Here is a 22,721-nt window from a genome sequence, read left to right on the forward strand (position 1 = left end):
ATGCTCCAGCCGCTAGCCGATTCCGGCTAGCGGTCAATTACTAATGTACGGCAGTCGCTTTCCCTCTGACCTCATCCCACCTTCCGCGCGCTCCCTCGTCTCTTTCGATTTCACTTCTGATTTGCTCTCTTGTTCCTTTGCCTCCTCCATATCTCCCAACCCCCTGGTGCTGCTGCTGCTACTTGCTTGCTATTTCCTGCACCGTTCATCTACTGTTAAACCGAATTGTCATTTCCCTCTATTCTGACTTGACCGTCGTCATCTGGGGTTCCCGAAGATAGAGTTGCCCCTCGTCATTTCCCGCTTTTCTTTGAAATCACTTTTAGTTGCTTGTCGCATTCTCTCAGCGCTTGAGAGTGCTCTGAAATATCCAGACAAAAACAAACTGAGCTGGAAGACAGAAGAAATCAACACGCAGCAGAAAAAAAAGGAAATAAAAGTCATTTCTGGCGTCGTCATTGGTACAACGGCCGGTCAGGAGAGTCAAGCCACAGTGGTCTAATCAGCGCCGTTGGTCCCTGCTCCTCTTCTTCCGTCATCGCTTACCCAAACTGTCATGCCCTACAGAGACTTTCTCTCCTCCCTCTTCTCATTTTCTGATTAACTACCCCATTCGTCATCCCCTTCCTACCCTCTGTCCTTTTCCTTATTTCTTCGGTTCTCTCCTTCACTGTCTCAACATTCCTTCCTTAGGAGTACTCCATCAACTCGAGCACTTCTTCTCTTTTCTTCCCTTTCTCTCCGCTCCTCCCTCACATTCCAAACCTAAATAGATTCCCCACCGCCACCATGAGCACAATACAGAACCTGAAGAACTTTATCCGTCATGGCAAACAAGCCCGCATAGTGACGCCTCACGCCGAACCAACTACCGATGTCACACCTGTCCACGCCCAACAACAACGGCAACCCCAGGGACAATACGCCAATAACCTCGACACGATCCAACATGGCAGCGGAAACGGCCAAGCACCGTCCCAGCAAAAGGAAACCAGTAACAATAAGATTTCAAGGGCCGACATCGAGAAACTAGTCGCCGAGGAGCGACATAGCAAGTCAAAGATGCCCAAATATCCTGGCCTAGATCGATATATCCTCGTCGAGAAAATGGGTGACGGAGCCTTTAGCAATGTTTACAGAGCCAAAGATACACTTTCGCACATGGAGGAGGTGGCCATCAAGGTCGTGCGAAAATTTGAAATGAACAACAATCAGGTATGGATCAGGAAGTACTTCCCATCTTCTTTCCCTTCTTTGTTCACTTGTTGCGCGTCCATTATGTTTTGCTGTTGTCGCTGCTTTTTTGAACTTGTTTTGTCATTATCTGTTTTCTCATGCGCCGACTGCCGTAATGTCCATCGCCAACGTCTGTCGACGGGGATCTAGGACGATCAACACCCTCAACCGTATAAGAAGAAACACAAAGCCGTGGAGGTGCGAGATACTTCTTTTACTCCATATCCGCATCATTTCCTTGAACATATCTCTCTATTCTTATGCCTGATCTGTCTTGTCAATATTGCGTGATATGCTTCTCTTTCGTTACCCTTGCTAATATATTGTTACATGTCTATAGCGAGCAAACATCCTCAAGGAAGTTCAGATTATGCGCCAACTCGATCACCCCAACATCGTCAAGTTGGTTGATTTTTCCGAATCGTCCCAGTTCTACTATATTGTTCTCGAGCTCTGCCCAGGTGGCGAGCTGTTCCACCAAATCGTGCGATTGACATACTTTAGCGAGGAACTCAGTCGTCACGTTATTACACAAGTTGCAGAAGCTATCGAGTATCTTCACGAGATCTCGGGCGTGGTCCATCGGTAGGTTCCCCGCCCAACAGAAGTGTGTGAAAAATGGTCGCTGATGTATTCTGATAGTGATATCAAACCCGAAAACCTATTGTTTTACCCTACTGAATTCGTACCCAGCAAAAATCCAAAACCACGCCAGCCTGGCGACGAAGACAAAGTAGACGAGGGTGAATACATTCCTGGTGTGGGTGCTGGTGGTATTGGCAAGATTAAGATTGCCGACTTTGGTCTTTCTAAAGTCATTTGGGATAGCCAGACGATGACGCCCTGTGGTACCGTGGGTTATACTGCACCAGAGATTGTGAAGGATGAGCGGTACTCAAAGAGTGTTGATATGTGGGCACTTGGTTGTGTGCTTTATACTCTTCTCTGCGGTTTCCCACCTTTCTACGACGAAAGTATCCAAGTTCTTACGGAAAAGGTCGCCCGAGGACAATACACTTTCTTGTCGCCATGGTGGGATGACATCTCCAAGCCGGCGCAAGATCTTGTATCTCACCTTCTCACGGTTGACCCCGATAAACGGTACACTATTCGCCAGTTTCTTGACCACCCATGGATTAAGAATACAAATGAATCGACACATGCTGCTGCTGATGCCCCCCCTCTAGCCACTCCTCAAATTTCTCGCCACAAGGAAAATGCTTCTCAAATGTTCGACGTCCAGCAAACACCCCTTTCAGCCGCTGAGCGACGAATGGACTTCCGTTCGCCTGGCGTTGTTAATCTGCGCGAGGTCTTTGATGTCGGTTATGCAGTGCACCGACAAGAGGAGGAAGGCAAGCGAAGAAAGAATTTCCGACAAGGATACCGCGGTGCCAACCCAGCGGCAGGATTCAGTTCTCAGCTCAACCCTCTTAACGAAGATTATGACGACGACGAAGAGGCAGCCTATTACGAGCAAGATGCCAACAACCAAAAAGGAGATCCACCTGCGAAGATTCCGCGATCATCACAAACCGCCGCCAACGATGTCGCCGCTATGGAAGCCAAATTGCGCCAGACTAATTTGGGAACACAACCAAGCAGTGCTGCTCAAGCACGAACAGTCAATCGATATGGCGGGGCCACAACGACTGCGCGTCAGAAGCAACCAGCAGCCGGTGGATATGGTCAACACAGCGCAACTGTTGCAGCAGCAGCGCGACAAAACGCGGCACGAGCAGCTAGACAACCGTTCGAACTTAACATGGCTAATGCAACTCTACTCGAACGGAGAGGGAGAAAAGGTCCAGCCGAACAAATGGTATAACCTGCTGTCATCCATTATTTTATCAATGTAACACACATATCCTCTCACTTCTGTTTCATTTTGGGCCCCGGCGTTTACTGTCATACCATCTGCTGATTCCAGCTACTTGGATGGACCGGAATATTAGCGTTGTTTTTTGCTTTTCCTTGTTAATGAATTTTGCATGATTTATGTTTTTTCTTTTGCGCTTCAATGGATTAGGTATAATTTTCATGGACATGGGCATGGCATGAGCATAAGCATGACTATTAGTATACGATACCTAGATATTCTCTGATGATTTGAATACAAATAAGTTGTCATAACACAGCCTTGATAAGTTGATCTAATTAAGATTTGAGCAGTAGAAATGTATGGCATGACACGTCGCCAAATATACATACATCCTTGCACCTCTTGTATGATCGGTACCCGCCCCTTTTTCACTTATTTCAGATTTGCTAGGCAGACGTAGGTATTATACATTTAGATTGCCTCTATTCAACCAGGTTATACTCGAGCATCCGTCGACCAAATCTCTCTTCCACTTTCGCAAAATACTTGCGCTCTTTGTTTGTGATGTAGTAGAACATAAGCTTCACTTCATCAAAATAATATCTCCAGGAGTTAAATAGGTCTATCGATATCGCGTTCCACGGTGCCTCTGGGCAATATTTGACCTCGTGCAATTCTATATGAACGCCCTTCTCAACCCCATCGGGCGTTGTCGCTTTAACTTTTACGCGCCCGACTCCGTGTATACCGATAGTAGTCTTGAAGGGATCCATACAATGGATCCTGTTTTGTGGCAAGGTCGGATCGCGTTGTTTGAAAGTCATGAATCGGCTACGGTCGTTGCAGAAATGGATTGGCGAATCCTTGAAGACGAAAAAGCTGGTTTTTATCTTTTCGTTGGTTTCGAGGGCTTCGCCCGAAAGATGGGGGAATATGACTTGGATTGGACCGCGTTTTGCTTCTTTCTCTTCCTCTGTCTCCGCGTCTTTCGGCTTCTCTTCTTTTTTCGGCTCTTCTTGTTCTGGTGGGGGCGGAGATTGCTTCTTTCTGTGTTTTCGGATGAAGTTCTTGAGCTTTCTGTCGGTTCTTGCTTGTTCATCGATGCGGGCCATAACCGTAGTCTTTGGTATCCATCCTTCTGGCCTGATTGATGAGTTGAGGTAGTAACATTCAACCCATTTCTGGTGGTTCTTCAGTCCGCAGACGCACTTTTTCTTCGCTTCGGCCGCTTTTTCCTCAGCGACTTCCTTATGCCCTATCCACTCAAGCTGGAAATCATCAAGAATACTAGCAAAAGATGGGACAGGATCGTTAAATTCCAGTTCAGAGCGATAACATGGAAGAAACCAAGAAAATCCTGTTTCGTTTTTGACACGATAGAGGAAGGTGTATATAGCTTCTTTGCCATTGTCCTCAATGAATGATGGGATCTTTAGGGCAACACCGCGGTCGTAGGTCAACCTCCACTTTTCAAGCCACGCATCTAGAGCGTATTCTGTGGACGGGAAATTGCTGAAACAAAGTCCATACCAGTCTTCTCTGATTTGATCCATTTCCTTGATATGGTGAGACTTATCCTCGCCCTGGGTTGTGGTGGCGGGTTCTCTATCGGACCGCAGAAGCATAAAGTCGAGAAGGATGCTTTCAAAGTGGAATGTCTCTGACATCCCGCTCAGTTCAATATCAGCTTTGTATCCCATGAATATCAATTCTCCTAATGTCTCGGCATCTTGCAGGTCGACAGCAGCTAAAAAGTCAAGTATGGCCATTTTAGATCCGTCATTGACGAAACGGGGAATCTTCAAGCGGACACCCTCTTGGAAAGCTTGAAACCATTCATCGACCCACTTGCTCCGATCAGGTTCCAACTTTGGAATGGGTTTGCTTTTTAATTCAAGCCATTTATTTTCATGTTGGTATCGTTCTAAAAAGTTGCTTTGTCCGTCGTTATGATTTGGTTGCGTCACAGGTAAGGGTTCAGCCTTTATTGACTGAATAGATTCATCGTCGTGAACGTCTTCTTCCTCGTCGTCTTCACCGTCCTCATCCTCCTTGCCGTCTTCTTCGTCATCTTCGTCATCGCCGTCTTCGTTGTCTTCATCTCTCCCGTCTTCATTATCTTCATTAAGCTCATCCTCACCACTAATTTCTGCCCCAGACGTAGAACTTCCAGTATTCAGATAAATCAAGCGTGTTCTTCCTGGGCGTTTCCCACGTAATCTTCGACATGGGGAATCCTCGAGTTCGTCAAAATCCTCCTCTTCCCCAAAAAGAGATTCCTGTAACCTCCCAAAAGAATCATCCTCCACTGAACCAAAAGAAACCCGATTGCCTCCGTCCTGCCCAGGTTGCGGCGTCACCAGAGTGGTGTTAGCACTCTCCCTTGAAAGAGACGGCAGCATAGTTGCTCAATTTGCCTCCCCAAAACAAGCGCCACACTCTAAACTGAACATGTGATCATATTTATCTTTTGGTATCAAAACTGCTAAGTATGTTGTGATAAATCAAAATAAAGCTTATACCCGCCTGTGGATCCCCCCTAGTGCTTCTCCATCTATGGACGTCTCTGATTGGATCAAATTGTGTTGATGAAGCATATCATAGCCCTAACCCTGATTTCCAAATGTAGCTAATAATTTAAATACCTACAGACGTGACACTTTGGTAGCTTTACAAATCGAGAAGTCTTAACCTTCAATATGCAAAGGTGTGCGCATGTATCTAGATATCCCTATTTGACTTTTAATATGGTATTTGATATTTGATTGACTGAGAGCCTTTCCCACCTAGGCATAATGTCAATGGGAAGCGAGAATACGCCATACAAAGTAACAAAATCTGATGCATTCGGGGTTGGAACCCCTAAAGTTCCCAGCTCATTGCTCCGATGGGACGTATAGCTAACTATCTATTTCAAACATGGCCAATATCATACCTCACGGCAGATAATATTTCCTATCTGCATCTAGGATAATGGATGGAAGAAGATGCAGGTGCCGGGACGAAGTCCGCCACTGTCTCAAGCACTAACCCTAAATATTAGCCCTAACGTCCGGCCTTCGTCCCGTCCTTTTGAGTTAGTATGTTCAGTGCTGGAGACACTATTAAGTTATAAATAAGGGAAACCGTCTCACTCTAGATTACTGTACACCATCTTATTATCTTCATTTGAACTATCTCACTGTTCGTAATAATGGCTGATTCCATCACTTTACACGGCCGGTCCTACGCCCTGCCCAAACTACCTACAGTCGTCATTTGCGTAGATGGCTTCGACCCGGAATACCTTACCCAAGGAATCTCCGATGGCATTATCCCAACCCTCGCGCAATTCGTCCAACAGGGTTTCCACGCCACGGCAAACTCATGCATGCCATCCTTCACCAACCCCAACAACGTCTCCATAATCACCGGCCAGCCACCTGCCATCCATGGAATCGCAGGTAACTTCTTCCTCGACCGCGAGACAGGAAAAGAAAAGATGATACAGGATGACTCTCTGCTCCGTGGTTCCACGATCCTAGAGCAAATGTCCCTACACGGGGTAAGAGTTGCGGCTATCACGGCTAAAGACAAGCTACGCCGCATTCTGGCTCATGGACTCCAGCCTAGCAAGGGAGATATTTGCTTCTCATCCCAGCGGGTAACAAGTTGTACACTTGCCGAAAATGGTATTGAAGGTGTGGAAGACTGGATTGGACGCAAGGCGCCTAGTCAGTATTCGGGCGATTTATCCCTCTACGTGCTCGACGTGGGTATCAAGTTACTTGAAGAAAAACGCGCGGATCTACTCTATCTTACGCTATCCGACTACGTTCAGCACAAACACGCGCCCGGGTCACTAGAGGCCAATGACTTTTTCATTGCACTTGATCAGCGAATTGGTCAGTTAGTCGCCCGCGGCGCCGTCGTTGCTGTCACAGGCGACCACGGCATGAGCAGTAAATCTGACAATGATGGAAAACCCAATATTCTATTTCTGGAAGACGCATTGGCTGAGAAATGGGGCTCAAAGTCTGCAAGAGTCATATGCCCCATCACCGACCCGTTTGTCAAGCACCATGGAGCTCTTGGCTCCTTTGTACGAGTCTATGCAAAAGAGGAAAATCATATATCTGATATGATTGCTTTCACCAAGTCCCTGCCACAGGTTGAGCAGGTCCTCGACGGAAAAGCGGCGTCCGAGGTATATGAAATGCCGCTGGATAGGGAAGGTGATTTTGTCGTCATTTCGAAGAAAAATGCGGTCATTGGGAGCCGAAAGGATGAGCATGACTTGTCTACGATTGGTGATCATCCATTGAGGTCGCATGGTGGTTTGTCTGAGCAGCAGATTCCGTTGCTGTTATCCCGTCCTATAGGAAATGCTGACGGAGCAAAGGCAAAGCACAATTATAATTGGAGGAACTATGATATTTTTGATTTGGCGCTTAACTGGTAGACGGAAACTCGTCCTGGATATCTTTTGGGAATTATGTCATTGATCATGAATCAATGTTGTGTCTTGAAGTTCGCTATCACTAGCATATATACCTCATTTCAAAAAGACTAAATCCCGATTTTACTCTGGAAGAGCCACGTTTTCGAAAGAGAAGTCAAGACCAACATCCATAGACGGATCAGAGTAGAAATCGTACTCGCCGAGGAAGTATGGATCAAACGCAAAGTTACTATTCCAAACATCCATTTCAGGCATTTGTGTGGTTGTCTCTGGAGCAGCAGTGTTAGTAGTAGAAGAGACTTGCTCATCGGTCTGACTGAACTGCTGTAACAGATTTTCAATACCCTTGGCGATGCTGACGAGTAGATGTCGTGGATGCATGTTCGATGTTACGCGTTTCAATGTCCTGCCAGTATCCTCTACAAGACGCTTCACTTCTTGTACATCAAGCCGTACATAGGATGAAGGCCTGGACGATACCTTGATGAGAAACACAGCAGCGAAGGTAATCATAATGTGGAAGTAGGTTGGTAGGCCATCCAGAAATGATTGAGTCTCGACATCGGCAAGTACAGAACATAGTATAGATAGGGCTGATAGCACTGCAGTATTGGCTACGTGGTCCACTTCCATAGCCACCTCGTGCGATCTCGACTGAAATTCTTGTGAGCCCGCTCCTCGGAAGGCGTGAGAGCAAAGATATAGTTTAGCAAAATAATACTGCAAATTGACCCCTTTGCGAGGATAGTTTCCGACATGGTCATTCGGAATAAACTTGTCAATCCACTCTGCTCGCAGATTGTCAAGTGCAAGATTGAATTTTCTTAGGCAGGGTACTTCAGTATCTGAAAGTGGCCGGTCGACGTCGACACCGAACGTGTCGTATATATTTGAAAGAACGCTCCAGCGACTGACTTGGCTGACGAGACGCGAGTCGTCTTCCGTAGCATATTTGCAGTTGAGAAATTTCCTTGCTTCCCGGATAGCTTCACACTCACGAGTCATCGGAGGTCTTCCGAATGGTATGGAGGCATGATGATCACAGGCGTATACATGATAATAGAGGCGAGTGCGTAAATAATGCTGCTGATCACCATCTAAAACTTTGAAGAAGCTCTTATGAAGCTGCAGTTCAGTGGCTAGACGTACAGCTGCCCCAGCCAGTGACCAGGACAGATCCGGAAGCCAGAATGCTCCAATGCAAAGTGCTTGAACATCCGCGATACCGCCGGTTTGCGCAAGACTGAGCTTCTCGCTCAATGCAATGAACTCGCTTCGGCATGCGCTAAAGTCATCTATCCTAGAAGGAGAATGTAGGGCGCCGATTGTACACACTGCAGCAATCAGGAGTGGTGATGACTCGCGTGTACCATCAAAAGTCACCTTGTCGTGGTCTCCGAGAATTCGATAAACGAAGTGATCAAGCCATTGATGGTACTTTTCAAAGTAGTTCATTCCAGTTTCGATACTAATAATTCCTTTTGATATGAGGTCTTGATGGGTTGTGGCTGGTGATGTAGGTGTGGATGCCTGCGCGATGTAAGACCCTGGGACCGCACCCGGACCCGACTTTGGATTTAGGTGAATGTTCCATTGACTTTCATGTTGAAGATTCGTATCTGCTGACGGGGCGGGATCTTCACTACCAACACCACTTGCTATTGTGGTAGGAGTTTCATGCTGAGAATGTACAAGGCCATGTCGAGTGATCCTGCTAAGTTCATCTTGAAGCGCCTGTATCTTCTTCTCCATCTCGTGTTTCCACCTAGAAGACCAAAGTCAATTAGTGGTCAATGCGGCCCTAACTTATCTCCGGCATACTTACATGGTATCACTTTCCAGTAGCATCTGTAGACTGCGATTCACTGTACACGAAAGCCCCCGCTTCCTGCACCGAGTACACGGCGGCGCAGATCCCGGCATATGACATTTGATTTTTTGTTTGCGACATGCGACGMAAGCCGTAATCTTTCGGCTGATGTCTGGAGGCTTGGGATCGCCAAATGCATCTCGCAGCTCACGGATGGGGGACGGTGGAGTGGAGCGTTCAGTCATTGTAGCGTCTCTGGTATGAAAACACTAATTAGTGCGGAGATTGACCGAGTTCTTTTGAGCTTAGTAGAGCCTGTCTGGTTGGTATATAATGCAGGAACAGTAGCAGAATTCATCCTGTGCCTGCATTAAACACTGTAAAAGTGAACGAATATGGAATCTCGGCCTTCGTCCCGTCGGTGTCGGGGGATGCCTACCGTGGGGTCTAGTGGGCTGAGTCTCGTGTTTCCCATACGTTGAACAAGTGTCATCCAGTGTACCCAGGTATATAGGTATAATAATTTATATAGACTTAGTCACTCAGCTATCAAATGGTACTACGTACGAAAAAAAAAATGAATACTTAGAATAGTTTATACCCATAGATACCTACGTACTTGATTTCTCCTGGCGCTGTGGGACTTCCCCCGTCAGCAATCGCCAATGCTGAGACTAACCGCGGCTGAGCGGGTAAATAGTGGCTATTGATTTACGAGTATAAGCTCTGGCTATTTTTAGGCGACAGCTGTAAGGGAAACTTTCTAAAGAGAGAATCGGAGCTGAATCAATTTCAGCGAAGAAATCCTCCTGTAAACTGGCTTTTCTGTTGGGTTCGAAACTAAGGGTGGACTGTCGATTAGTAGCTGCTGGCATGTGATTGTACGGCAATACCCTGGGCTTTAGGGTTGACGGGGGATCCTTTGGGGTGGCTCTAGACCAGTAGTAATTTGAAGATCTGCACAAAATGAAGAAGAAGAAGAAGAAGAAGACTAAATTGGAATGAATACTAAGAAGACATATAGCATCAATGATAAGTGTCCTTACGCATCATAGCAGCATATCGATACTGGAACCCACCGCTGCAGTCATACTATTAGGTATTCTCTTCAAGGCGTGATGGTAACATTGACTGCGTTCGGTCCCTGGTTGCCGAGTCGAGGGAAGAATTCCACGGTGAAATTAGCCTCGATACCAGCCTGGGTCACAGCTCGAACGGCACTGTTCAGAATGGTCACACTGCTAGCATCCCAATTGAATTGGCTACCAGAGGTCGTTCGACCTTTTTGAAGTGGTCCAAGCCATTGGGTCCAGGAATCGAACAGATACGTGCCGTCTGAGAGTGTCGCCTGAACAGCAGCAACCTGGGGATAACCTTTGTAGGTGATAGGGATATACAGATCATTGCTGCCCACAGAAGCGGCAGATACTTCGGTCGTAGCGAGAACTGGTGTATCCCACTCGATAAGGGTCGCGTAGAGGAATGTGCCGTGTGAGAAATTCAGGGTCAGGACGGCTTTCTCGCCGGGAGCAGCGGTGGCGCTACTGGACAAATATTGCGAGAGGAAGCTGGCCTTGTACGTCACATTGGCTCCGCTCACAACATAGTCTCGACCGTGGACAAGATTTCCGTGTGGTCCACTGATGCTCTTTAGCTGATTGCCATTCAAGATATAAGGGTTGGTAATGTCAACGACTGGTGTTCCGAGTTGGTGCCAGACGTAGGCAGACGACCACTGTGTAGTAGCGCCACCGTCCTCGGTGCTGTCGGCAAGACTGTTATTGACTCCAGCTGTAGCTTCGATGATGATTGAATGGGCGACAGGGTCAGTCCATGTATTGGAAGTGCGGTTGAGCAGATCTGAGCCGGCATCCCACATGAATGTAGTGATGTTGTATTTGCGGGCGTCACGGATCAGGTAGTCAATGTACTTCCAACGAGCTGCACGCTCAGTCGATGGATTAGCATCCCACTCGCCAATCAGGAGAGGAACATCAGTGTAATTGTTTCGAATTTCAGAGAAATCAGTATCGACGCCTGCTTTATCCGAGTCGGATCCCCACAGCGTTTCTCCCCATGCCTGGAAGATGAATTCGTAGGGAGAGTAGTAATGGAACTGGAAAGCGTAGGGATTCGTGATATTTGTAGGCAACACGAGGTTGCCGGGTATATCGAGACCTTCGCCTGGTCCAATCAGAGTCACAACACGGTCCGCATTGAAACCACCGCTGTCGGCGAGTGCCTGGATGAACAAAGCCTCGATCTTGTTCAACTCTGCAATCTGATCCGCCGTGTTTGCCGATGGTTCATTGATGGGTTCAAAGGCAAGCAACGAAGACTTGCAGCCTAGCTTGGTTCCAATTTGATACCACAGTTGGTAGAACTGCTGTTCAATAGCAGTGTAGTTGCCATTGGCATCGGGAAGATCAAACCACGACTCGTGGTGCGCATTGACAATGGTGTGAAGGCCACGCTCCAGTGCAGCGTCTACGACATCCTCAACGCGTTGCAACCAGGTAGCATTCACGGTGTAGCTCGGTGCTCCCGTGATGAAATGATCAGCCCAGCTGACTAAATGTCGTTGAAGTCAGTCTCCTGGCCTTTTGTTTTCCCTTTAGAGAAGCAAAGAATATTTGAAATTTCAAGCACTCATACCGGGTAGACGGAGTCCCTTGAATCCTCCATGAACCAAGTCATCAAATGTCGAGAAGTTAGCGACGTTTCCCCAACTCCCCTCGGTGGGCAAAGCATCAAGGGTATTTCCCAGATTCCATCCCGGGTTTGCACGATTGACCCATTCCCCAGCTGAGACCTTCTCAAACTGTCCAGAACACTGAAGGCTTGCTCGTGCTAGACCCAAGAGTGCCTCAAGGGCGAGGAATGAGAATAGCTTAGCCGCCATATTCAATTAGAGGCAGCTAAAGAGTAGGGCTTTTTTTACCCCTTACTCCAATATAGACAATTTTTTTAATATCGAGGAAAACCCAGCTTTCTTTTATATTGCCGTGCGTTGCATACTCACACCATCAAGATTCTAGTCGTCGTCCTCCGGCATTTTCATACTGCGAATCTTAAAGTGACAGCCTGAGTGGCCCGGGGAATCTCGACAATACATTTCCAAATGGTGCTTGMCCATCCAATCACGCACCAAGCCACAAAGAGCTGGCTGGGAGATCGTCATGCCTAGGCTAAATTTACATGTAGCGTAAATCCTGGGGTTGGTAATATCAGATGCAGTAGCTAAGGTGGTGTTCTTCAAACCCCCACATTATAGTACTTAGCACGCCATTTCATCCTTTCTCTTGAAGAAGTATTATTCCTAATTTCTCTTCTCAAATCCTAGTCACTCGTCAACAACATTCAATGCTGCTCAGAAAGTGGAAAGGCTGTATATTCTTGAGGTTATAGTGGTAACGTCAAGAGGTCTTACAATCCTTTAGCGCTTGCTCTCGGATAAGAATCACGCTATTGAATATTAGAACCTGAAATTGCTCATTGACAGGGGTTTCATCCATCATTTTTTAAACAAGGGGATGATGACCTAAACCTAGGTAGTGTTATACTGCATGTCCTCTGACGACTCCCCGGTATCCCGATGCTGTTCAATTACAGCTGACTTGGTAGAAGATTTTTATGGTAATGAGATAGCATCGACTTCATGGATGGATGAAATTGATTCATATAGTATCTGGCCAGGCCTTCCAATGTTTCCTTTCATTGAGCCTCAGCATAAGTATGCAACGGTATTCCTGATCTTCCTGTTAAACTGCTCAGTCTAGGAACCAAGGTCACATCAGAGTCCAGAAACAGGCTCGGGCATTCATAACCTGAATGCGTGTTGTCGGCAAGCGAACATTGTCGCGGAGTGACGGACGAGCTCAGGTGCCGCCCCTTCAAATAGACGATGCGATCTGGTAGAAAGTGCCTTCGGTAATTCTTAACTAAAATTAAGAAGAATAGAGTTTGATCTGGACCTAGATTCGTGATCGTTAGTAACGTATTGTACTGTGTGTCTAACTAAAAGAGAGAAATTACTTGAAATAGGCTGCCATACAGGAGATTGTGCAAAGCCATGCACGCTAGTTTAGGAAGGGGAGGGATKTTCGCCATCCAATGAGGACAGTTGAGTGGATATATGCGCTGCACTCACCATATTTGGGATAGCGGTAAAGTAATCCTGTCATTTTCTTTTCTTCTAGAGATATTTTCTCTGCCTGTCTGGTTGGTGTATCATGTAGGAGAATCCATCCTGTTCCTGCGTTAAACACTGTGAAAGTGAACTAAGATGGAATATCGGGCTTCGGCCCGTTCCCGCGATCGCCTGCTGATCAGGAACGACCCGCAATCTTCGGTACAGGGCCTGTGTCGACTTTAACGACAAAATTCGTAATTCGCCTGGAATACATTTTTCCACAGCTAATTGATTGATGCCACATTCAATCTTTCTTCTTTCTTTTTTTAATGCTATGCTGATTTCAGAATGAGAATGTGCTTGAAAGGGCGTGGCCCGACCTTCGGGGGTGTGGATGTATCGCATTCCTTTATGTATATTTTAAGTACTGTTGACTACAAGTGATTAAGTGATTATTAGTTGTTATATTGCTCATATTTTGAGCCTGTAGCTCTGCAGAAATAGGTTTAAGAGATTTAAGTACTTCAACTTGTATATTCGTACTACTAAACTTACATTGGGCTCTTCTCCTGGCTTCAGAAAGTGTAATGCTTCAAAAGCGAACTCATATTATCGGTAGTCCAAAATGATTGAAATGATTGATATATGCGTAGGGAAATGATCGCAACAAAATTCAGTCTAGTCACTAGGCGGTGAAGGACGGTAATCTACATGTCCAGCTTGGGTGACAAACGCACTGCAGCTCCCATCTCCCATCTCCCACCAAAGCTGTCAAGATGACGCCCTACGCTCGGGGTGCAAAACCTCTTCTCATAAATCGACGCCAATTACCGAGCACTGCCAGCTGGACCCTGTCAAAACCAAGTTCATTCTCCAAGCTACCGCGAGTCGCCTGGAACTTCCACCGCCAATCACTAAATAACAGCACGCGACAAGCATGGACCAATAATATAAAGAAACAGTTCCCTTCTCTCGTATTGCCACCAATATGGCCACCCGAGAAATCTAAACGAGATCCAGTCCCGGCCTCCGATCATGATAATAATGAAGCCGATCTTATCGCGAGGCATATGCTCAGCGACGGCTTCCAGTCATGGGGCCTTGTCGTCTACAGATGTACCTACAAGAGCGACTCCGACTGGGAAGAGTTCATGCGTCGCTTTCTCTACCATGTAAACCATACACTTGAATATGCAGATGGTCTTGACCTACTTGATTATTTCAAGCCTACTGTGATGGACGACAAAACACGATTCGATGGCGTGAGTCCAGCTATTGTGCGTGATTATTTCAACCAGTGGGCGCATAGTGCATGTGAGACCGAGCAAGGCATTCCATTTAATCGTGCTTCGCAGGGGATGTCAGCCCGTTACAGACTCTGTATAATGGTTGATGAGGAAGCGTTGCTGTCTGTTCTGAGCATTCCACCTGAGGAGGTAGAAGATGGCGCCTTTGTGATCCTGATTGAAGGCCGATGGAAACCGAGGTTTCTGACTGAAGAGGAATTAGAGGGCTGTGGTAGTCCCCCGCCAGAGAATAATTTTGAGCCGGTAGAGGGGTGCACGCTGGAAGAAGTGGGCTGGATGAAGGTTGACTATAAACGGGCTCAGATAGGGCCCTCTGCACATATTACCAGCGACGGCGCATGGGCAGACTTGTATGTTCGTCCTCCTGAGATGACCTTCCCGTTCTGATCTGAGATTCCCCTACTTTGGAATGGTTTGTGATACTTGATTGTTCGGTAAGGCTGTGCTAGTCAATTTAGGGATATGATAATTTATCTCAGCACCCTACTTACGTATATATTTCCTTTTTAGAAAAAGGGGGAGTGTCACTAACGGTACTGTCATCTAGTAAGTCGCAGTGGCTTTAACCCGGCTGCGAGGGATATGTGGTCATGTTAGAGTCGAAATTGCGGTTCCATGCGAGAAAATCGTCGGTTGTGATCTCACTGAGCCATGCGATTAGTTTGCAAGAGTTGGCATGTAACGTGCTATTATCATAATTTCTATATAATTCGCAGCCTGACCGGGGGCCCGGTGCGCAGAGTCGGGAAATATCTCGGTACATAGATATATCCTGGATTGCTGGTGGCAGTGGAAATGGATGTATCGACACTGGAGAAAGCTAGCAGTTGTCACAGTGAACAAGGGGGTTGTTGTAGGATAGCCAGAGTAAATGCTGATGTCTCCAACAGCAGCGATACAGTAGGCTTCACCAAGCTCAAGATTCGTGCAGTTTGCATCAATCTCAGGATTCAAGAAATAAAAATTCGTTATAGAAATTGAGTTGGCGACAGATACTATACTGGAGTCGTCGACTTCCACAACCTGATGGATTCCTAACATTAGCTAGCTATCTTGTGTTATTTGATGAGGTTTCGTTTATGATGTACCACTTGCCGCAATCTGTGCTCGATCCGTTGAGAGCGTTCGATGGTGCAGGCACTGCAGTAGTGATACTGGGTCGGGCTACCAGTCGTGGAGTTCCCTGACATGCCAGCAGTGTGGTTAAAATAGCCTCCAGGTGGGCTATACATTACATTGGCACCACTACCCTGCAGAGATTCATAAGTCGCACCCATGTTAATCATTGTGGAAAAGAACCTGAAAATAATGCTATGGTCCGAGCAATAATTCACCGCGGTCCGCGGTGAATATTCTTAGGCCATAATGAGCAATTCCCCGCATCAAGTGGTGAAACCTTGTCTGAGCATGGGGAAGCTCCTCTCGATACCAAAACAATGGATTTAACAATTGATTAAGGCTCGTTATTTTTGGGCTAGAATATTCCCCGGCTTGCAAACAGAAGTTGCCATCGCGGGGGATGTAAGGAAATCGTGGATCTCAGGTAGCTTAACACTTTAGCAAAACTACCCATGGATGGTTCCATCTACAAGAGTCCTTCGGGGAATACGGACCCGGATTTGAATCGTTCGGGCGAAGTGAAAGCGAGATGACCGAGAATACTTTATTTGAGGCATCTTGGAATAGTTTTTACCGTGAGAACTGGGGCATATAAGACTGCGCGTGTCTCAACATCTATGAATGCTATTGTCCCCTAAGGGTTTTCAAGCCAATTCAAAAAATGCACGTCACTTCAATCTACGTACTGCTGGTACTTTCTTGGCTGGCGCGCTTGGCTCAATCTGCGGGGAGAAATCGAACCTCAGGCACGACGAGTGATGCTTGGGATAGAGGCACATTTGCCAATCCGAGTTCCAATGCACGCCCAAAAGTCCGCTATTGGGCTCCTGATGCTTATATTGATGAAGAACGTGTGAAATTTGATATTAAAGAGCTCAGATGTATGTATAACCAATATTCTGAAGCTAGTCCGCGGCATCCTATGGTTGATACAATGTTCAGGTGCTGGTTTCGGCGGATTTGAATTAATCTCCTATCAGCTTTACGGAGACCCGACACCAGGAATATAAGGCCAAGAAGCAGTTGACTGGGGACAATATGGATTTGGGTCTGTAGCATGGAAAAATATGATTGGTGCTTTTGCATCAGCTGCTGCCGAGAACGATTTGAATATGGACTTCGCACTAGGTCCAAACCAGGGGGCAGGGGTACCAGTCCAGGATCAGACAGCGCCAGGATTGAGCACTGGGCTAGAGTATGGACATCTGAATATCAGTGGTGGACAGCAATATTCAGGACCATTGCCTGACCCGGATCTTTCATATTCAGGACGCAGTCCAGGCTACTGGGTATTTCCAGACACGTCCGCAAGTCCAGCAACATTGGTTGCTGCGGTAGCTGGGCAAACTACTCGCTCCACTAACAACGAAATATTCTTGAACCAATCGACAATGATCGATCTCACTGCTATGGTCCAGGATGGCAATGTGAATTTCACGGTGCCAGGAGTAGTCTCTGACCAGTGGATCCTTTTTTCCTTTTGGCAGAGACGTACTGGTCAGTACGAGTCACGTCAAGGCTTAACAAACAATTACCCATTGACATCGAATGGATCCTTCATCGTGGACCACTTCAGTGCCGCGGGAGCGCAGCTGTCTACACAGTTCATGGACCAAAATGCCATTACTGCTGGAGACTTTGAAACTGTCAGCATGTACGCTTGGGAGGATTCGGCAGAACTGGTGGCACCCCTCTTGTGGACAGACAATTTCACTCAATCTTTCCTTTCCAGACGTGGGTATTCTCCTACAACTGCCTTACCATTGTTTTTCACATCCTATCCTGCCCGTACATTCTATTATGATCAGCCAGACCAGGGCCAAAAATATGTCAATGACTACTACCAGACCCTGACAGAATGCTATCTGGAATACCTACAGACTTTCAAACAATGGGCCCACTCTCGCGGCTTTCAGTATTCTAACCAACCTTACGGTTTTCCTATCGACTTCGTTGCAGCTTCCTCTGTAGCAGATGCGCCAGAGTGCGAGAGTTTGGAGTTCAACGATAATGTCGACGCTTAACGTCAATTTGCAGGGGGCGTGAATATGGCTCAAGCTCGTATCATGAGTAGTGAGACAGGGGCTCACTATGGCCAATCATACTCCCTGACGTGGCCGACTTTGCTGTTGGATGTTCGGTCGAATCATGCAGGAGGGGTAGGTTTGAGTGAAGGGGTTGAATATCGTCTAATTCGCACATACTGACTTCTGAAAGGTGAACCTCCAAGTTTTCCACGGCTCACCCTATAGTGGTAACTATCCGAATACGACCTGGCCAGGTTACACGGCTTTTATCTGGGAGGGCTACTCAGGCAGTCATAATGTGCGCCAGCCATCATGGTCAATGTACCCTTCCATAATTGATCAAGTTGCAAGAACTAACTTTGTTCTTCAAAACGGGGTACCGCAAATTGACCTGGCCATTTATCGTTACAGTTTCAGCACCGGTCTTGGGACCATTTGGTCTGACCAGGGATTGTACGACGCTGGATATACATGGAATTACATATCTCCTGCAAATTTGGAACTGCCTACAGGTACTCTGACAGATGGCGTTCTCGCGGCCCAGGGTCCTTCGTACAAGGCGATCTTGGTGAATAATGAGAGCTCTATGCCTCCAGCTGCGGCTGGATACATATCGTCATACGCGAATGCTGGTTTTCCTGTTATTTTTATAGGGACGACACCATCCTCCACTCCCGGGAATAATATCACGGGTGACGCTTACGTTAATGCCACCATGGCATCGATCTTGTCTAACACGAATGTCAAAATTGTGCCTTCACAAAGCGATGTCGTCTCTGCCCTCGAGGAATTAAATGTCTTGCCCTTTGTCAATACCACCCTTTTGACTGTCCACCGATGGAATGCCACGGAATTGACTCATTATGTCTATCTCTACAATCAAGGAGCTGCGTCAACGCAGATCATCACTTTTCGAACCGGAGAAGGGGTTCCATTCCTTTTGGACTCCTTGACTGGTAGCATTGAACGGATTGCAGCATATACACAGACCTCCTTGACTACATCGGTTGAAGTGATTCTTACGCAAGATGCAATTGCTCTCATTGCAATTGGTCCACCCGACAACTTCAATGGCAATGGCGCTGGATTGAAGACGCATGCTGTCCCGAACCCCAGCCTCCAAGCTAATGTCACCTACGGAGCAAATTCTCTTGTCGTCAAATCTTTCACAGGTGGCGAGATGACGATCAATCTGTTCAATTCATCCACGGTAAACGTGACAATCTCCAACCCTCCTGAACGCCAAACATTGGACATCTGGAACATCACCATTCACGGATGGGAACCCACAGCCAACATATATGATGCAACCAACCACACGGAAACTATATATCAATATGATAATTTCAGTGGGCCAGCGATCAGTAATTGGACTTCAATCGATCCGCAGTTGCGCAACGTATCTGGGATTGGCTACTATAGGACCACCTTTGACTGGTATGGCTCAACGACAGACGGCGCGATCCTCGCTACGGGCCCAATATTTCATACGCAGGGAGCGACCCTTAACGGCAGAGCTTTGGACCCCTTTGAGCTCTTCGACCCCTGGATTGACATCACAGGAAGTTTGGAAATTGGAACCAATGAACTAGAAATTCAGATAGCAACAACGCTTCAAATCGGCTTCTGGGTCTTGATTATAACATTGAAACGAGCTCGGCGTACGCAAMCCCGCCATATGCATCTCGCTCAGGAGACTATCAAACCTATGGAGTTGGAGATCCTGTGGTCATACTTCCTTATGCAATGGCGGAAATCCAAGTCTTATGAGGAGGCTGTCGATGAAAAAAAGCTAAGGGAAACTCTTTTAAAATTTATTACTTTCTAGAATAAATTAAAAAGAGACAGCTGCCTAGTTGAGTTCAATCTTTAACCACCCTCATTCTGTAGCTCTAGCTGGATAGTAAAAAACTACTTAGAGATAAAAATAATAATGTAAAAGCTAAGAAGGGTTTACAGTTTAATCTAAAATACAATAATCTTGGTATCTATTTCTATAAATTGTCCACCATTTGTTTCGAAAGATTTCATGAATATCATGAACACTCTTTCCAGACTAGGTAATGGCCAATCAACTTGAGCAACATATATCATTTTGCCTTTCAGAATGTCAGAAACCCTAACACTGGTTGGCAGTGGTTACACATGGATCTCTCTGTTAGGGACAATGGCACTTGAACTATTTAACCTCTCTCACATTCAAGGACAATGAGCTGCAGTTCCAACTTGTTGCCCGCGGCATTTTTCTGTAAGAGTACGTTCTGGAAATGGCGAAGGCATAGAATAGTCCGCTCATATTTTTTCCTCGTATTCTTTGGCCACTACGCTTGTGCAATGGTTGCTTGCCAAATTTTCATCATCATTGATTATACGGCATCTCGATTGAATCACGCCAAGGTACTGGGAGCTACGCACGTCATTAACACAAGCGATGTAAGTATTGATTTATTCGATGAGGTGCGCAAAATCAGGGGGCGGAAAAGGGGTACATGTTTTTCTTGGTACGACTGGTTTGCATAACGTGGCAAGACAGTATAGGATGTATCGATGGCGGAACATATGAACTCCCGAAAACAGATCATTTGGTGTATGCAGGATGACTTCATCCCTCGGTACTAAATTGAGCGGCTGATCGGCTAGTATCAAGAGGGGAAACTACCTTTTGAACAAAGGCGCACAACCTACCCAGTTGAGAGGAATCAATGGGCAGGTGTCTTCGTTTATAACAAGTCTCCTACAAATGAACATCTCACTCAGTGGGTCACATTTGCGCCAACCCAATGCCGAAACTTGTCTTTTTACTCATGATTCATATTCAAATTACAAGCTGAACAAACTGCTATTGCAACCCACAATGCGGCTGCTGCGGTCTTCAAGACCTGGAGATGTGTCTCGGCGATCAGGTCAATGAATTAGGAAACATCTCAATGGTGCCAAATCTCTGCTTGTGATATGACCATGTTGTGTTGCTTTGCCGTTTAATGAAATTGACCCAACATTCATGCTCCTAGATTAAGATGCAATGAGCATTTGAGCCTGTGTAATAAGCTGAAAACCGTATATGGACTCACCTCAAATTTGGGAAGAGTTTCGTCATAAAAGACTTCAAACCGACTCGTAATTCCTGGGCTGATTCCCTTTTGTCGATCGTACACACTCGTCGTGTATGTTCTGTAAATCGCTGCAAGCAGTGTTGTCATTTCGGCCATTGCAAGACTAGATTGAAAACTGTTAGACCTTCTCTGTCTACTTCAAGAATGAACAATCAAACGTACTGTAACCCGATACACATACGACCTCCACTCGAAAAAGCCCAGAACCACTTCTTCATCTCCGCACAATCGCCATTCTCACCCAACCATCGCTCTGGGTTGAACTTCAACGGCTCCGGAAACACCTCTGGATTTCTGTGAAGGGTATATGGCGACATGCTTACCACCGTGCCAGCTGGGATTATATAACCATCAATCTTTGTATCAACTAGAGATGTTCGTGGTTCTGACGCTGGTAACGGAGCATAAAGTCGAAGAGTCTCCTTAATAATAGCATCGAGATATGGCAACTTGTCTGCAACCTCAGCTGTAGGATTTCCATCTGCATTGCAGTCTGTTTCGGCGATTTTGTCAACTTCCTGGATCAACTTTTCTTGGTATTTTCGATTCTCAGGGCGTGAGAGTGCCCATATTGTGAACATTAATGTGTCGCTGGTCGTGTCGATTCCGGCTAGAAAGTGATCTGCTGCTTCTGACGCGATATCAAGTCCATCAAGTTGAGTGCCTTTCTCGGATATGCTGTGTCGCCATAATTTCTCCATGATAGAAATGTCCCGAGTTGGAGGGTTTTCAGTGACTGAAGCCTCGAAGCTATTCCACGCCTTCAACGCATGTGCTCGAATACCAGTGTACGTTGCGGGCTTTTTCATTGGCAATAATCCCAGATTCGTCACAATTTTCTCCATCAATCCGGTCCGGGTATAAAGCCATTTGGTGTAATTCTTCATATGAACGGCATACCAACTCAGTAACCTCCGGCTAGGGTCAATGATATCACCTAGAAGTGCTCTATCCCCGGAGTCTCCTTTGAGTGCATGAGTTCCCCCATGCTGGTCCCCATAGAGAAAGCCAGTAATGCTATCAAGACTAAACCAGTGAAGGCTCTGAAATATCTCCTCCGTCACGCCCTTCTCGTACTCCAGTAATTCTAAGTAGCTCTTCACATTCTTCTCAATCAGCGGCTTTGCAATTGCAGTGGGGGACAATATCGCGCTCTTCGAGTATGCGTGTGCCAACAGCTTTTTCCTGTCGGCATGCTGCTTGACGCCTGCAAAGGTAAACAAATTCTGTCTGCCGTAGACGTCAAACATGCGATAGAAGCTCGTTCTCTCAAAGCCCGATCCAGCACCGTAGATTGTCCTCAACGCTGAGAGAGATGAGAAAGATACTTCATTTGGACTGATGCGTACTGCTGTACCGTACTTTTGGTGTAAGGAGTGGATAGATCGTGTTCTGACTCCATTGTAGTCGTCAAGGGCAAGACGCCATTTTGTTATCGCGTATGCTTTGGGACCGGAGACTTTCTGCAGGGGACCTGTCCACAGCGTGCAATAGACGAAGTGATATATGACGAATAGTGACAAGGCCACTGCCGTTGCTAACACGATCATTTCGGCAATGGATGTCTAGTACTTTTCAGCTATCTATACTTGATTAGGGCTATGGCGTATATAGGCATGAGCAGCTCACCGTTTTTACAAATTCTGATTCAAGTTATAACGATTCGTCACCTTTTCATAGAGTCCAAATTGGCCGCAACTCTATATTTCATTTG

At 46.4% G+C, this 22,721-nt stretch overlaps 8 protein-coding genes across 8 annotated transcripts; 4 read left to right on the top strand and 4 right to left on the bottom strand.

Annotated features, from left to right (window-relative positions):
• Window positions 1-789: 789 nt before the first annotated feature.
• On the top strand, window positions 790-3,064 carry BHQ10_006272 (uncharacterized protein; the record flags this gene model as incomplete). The annotated part of the gene is made up of 3 exons (XM_040878840.1): window positions 790-1,215; window positions 1,577-1,821; window positions 1,879-3,064. 3 exons carry the CDS (start codon window positions 790-792, stop codon window positions 3,062-3,064), a joined length of 1,857 nt encoding a protein of 618 aa, XP_040734776.1.
• A 476-nt stretch (window positions 3,065-3,540) lies between these two features.
• On the bottom strand, window positions 3,541-5,460 carry BHQ10_006273 (uncharacterized protein; the record flags this gene model as incomplete). Its single annotated transcript, XM_040878841.1, has 1 exon — window positions 3,541-5,460. The coding sequence occupies one exon, from the start codon at window positions 5,458-5,460 to the stop codon at window positions 3,541-3,543; it is 1,920 nt and encodes a 639-aa protein (XP_040734777.1).
• Window positions 5,461-6,251: 791 nt separating this feature from the next.
• On the top strand, window positions 6,252-7,499 carry BHQ10_006274 (uncharacterized protein; the record flags this gene model as incomplete). Its single annotated transcript, XM_040878842.1, has 1 exon — window positions 6,252-7,499. The coding sequence occupies one exon, from the start codon at window positions 6,252-6,254 to the stop codon at window positions 7,497-7,499; it is 1,248 nt and encodes a 415-aa protein (XP_040734778.1).
• A 120-nt stretch (window positions 7,500-7,619) lies between these two features.
• BHQ10_006275 (uncharacterized protein) lies at window positions 7,620-9,554 on the bottom strand (the record flags this gene model as incomplete). Its single annotated transcript, XM_040878843.1, has 2 exons — window positions 7,620-9,264; window positions 9,325-9,554. The coding sequence occupies 2 exons, from the start codon at window positions 9,552-9,554 to the stop codon at window positions 7,620-7,622; spliced, it is 1,875 nt and encodes a 624-aa protein (XP_040734779.1).
• An 863-nt stretch (window positions 9,555-10,417) lies between these two features.
• Window positions 10,418-12,211, bottom strand: BHQ10_006276 (uncharacterized protein; the record flags this gene model as incomplete). The annotated part of the gene is made up of 2 exons (XM_040878844.1): window positions 10,418-11,880; window positions 11,965-12,211. 2 exons carry the CDS (start codon window positions 12,209-12,211, stop codon window positions 10,418-10,420), a joined length of 1,710 nt encoding a protein of 569 aa, XP_040734780.1.
• A 2,006-nt stretch (window positions 12,212-14,217) lies between these two features.
• On the top strand, window positions 14,218-15,135 carry BHQ10_006277 (uncharacterized protein; the record flags this gene model as incomplete). The annotated part of the gene is made up of 1 exon (XM_040878845.1): window positions 14,218-15,135. One exon carries the CDS (start codon window positions 14,218-14,220, stop codon window positions 15,133-15,135), a length of 918 nt encoding a protein of 305 aa, XP_040734781.1.
• Window positions 15,136-16,934: 1,799 nt separating this feature from the next.
• Window positions 16,935-19,722, top strand: BHQ10_006278 (uncharacterized protein; the record flags this gene model as incomplete). Its single annotated transcript, XM_040878846.1, has 3 exons — window positions 16,935-17,859; window positions 17,905-18,026; window positions 18,085-19,722. The coding sequence occupies 3 exons, from the start codon at window positions 16,935-16,937 to the stop codon at window positions 19,720-19,722; spliced, it is 2,685 nt and encodes an 894-aa protein (XP_040734782.1).
• A 1,071-nt stretch (window positions 19,723-20,793) lies between these two features.
• Window positions 20,794-22,557, bottom strand: BHQ10_006279 (uncharacterized protein; the record flags this gene model as incomplete). The annotated part of the gene is made up of 3 exons (XM_040878847.1): window positions 20,794-20,901; window positions 20,966-21,110; window positions 21,170-22,557. The coding sequence occupies 3 exons, from the start codon at window positions 22,555-22,557 to the stop codon at window positions 20,794-20,796; spliced, it is 1,641 nt and encodes a 546-aa protein (XP_040734783.1).
• Window positions 22,558-22,721: the final 164 nt, after the last annotated feature.

Source organism: Talaromyces amestolkiae, assembly GCF_001896365.1.
Source record: "Talaromyces amestolkiae strain CIB chromosome Unknown scaffold11.1, whole genome shotgun sequence".
NCBI classification, from domain to species: Eukaryota; Fungi; Ascomycota; class Eurotiomycetes; order Eurotiales; family Trichocomaceae; genus Talaromyces; species Talaromyces amestolkiae.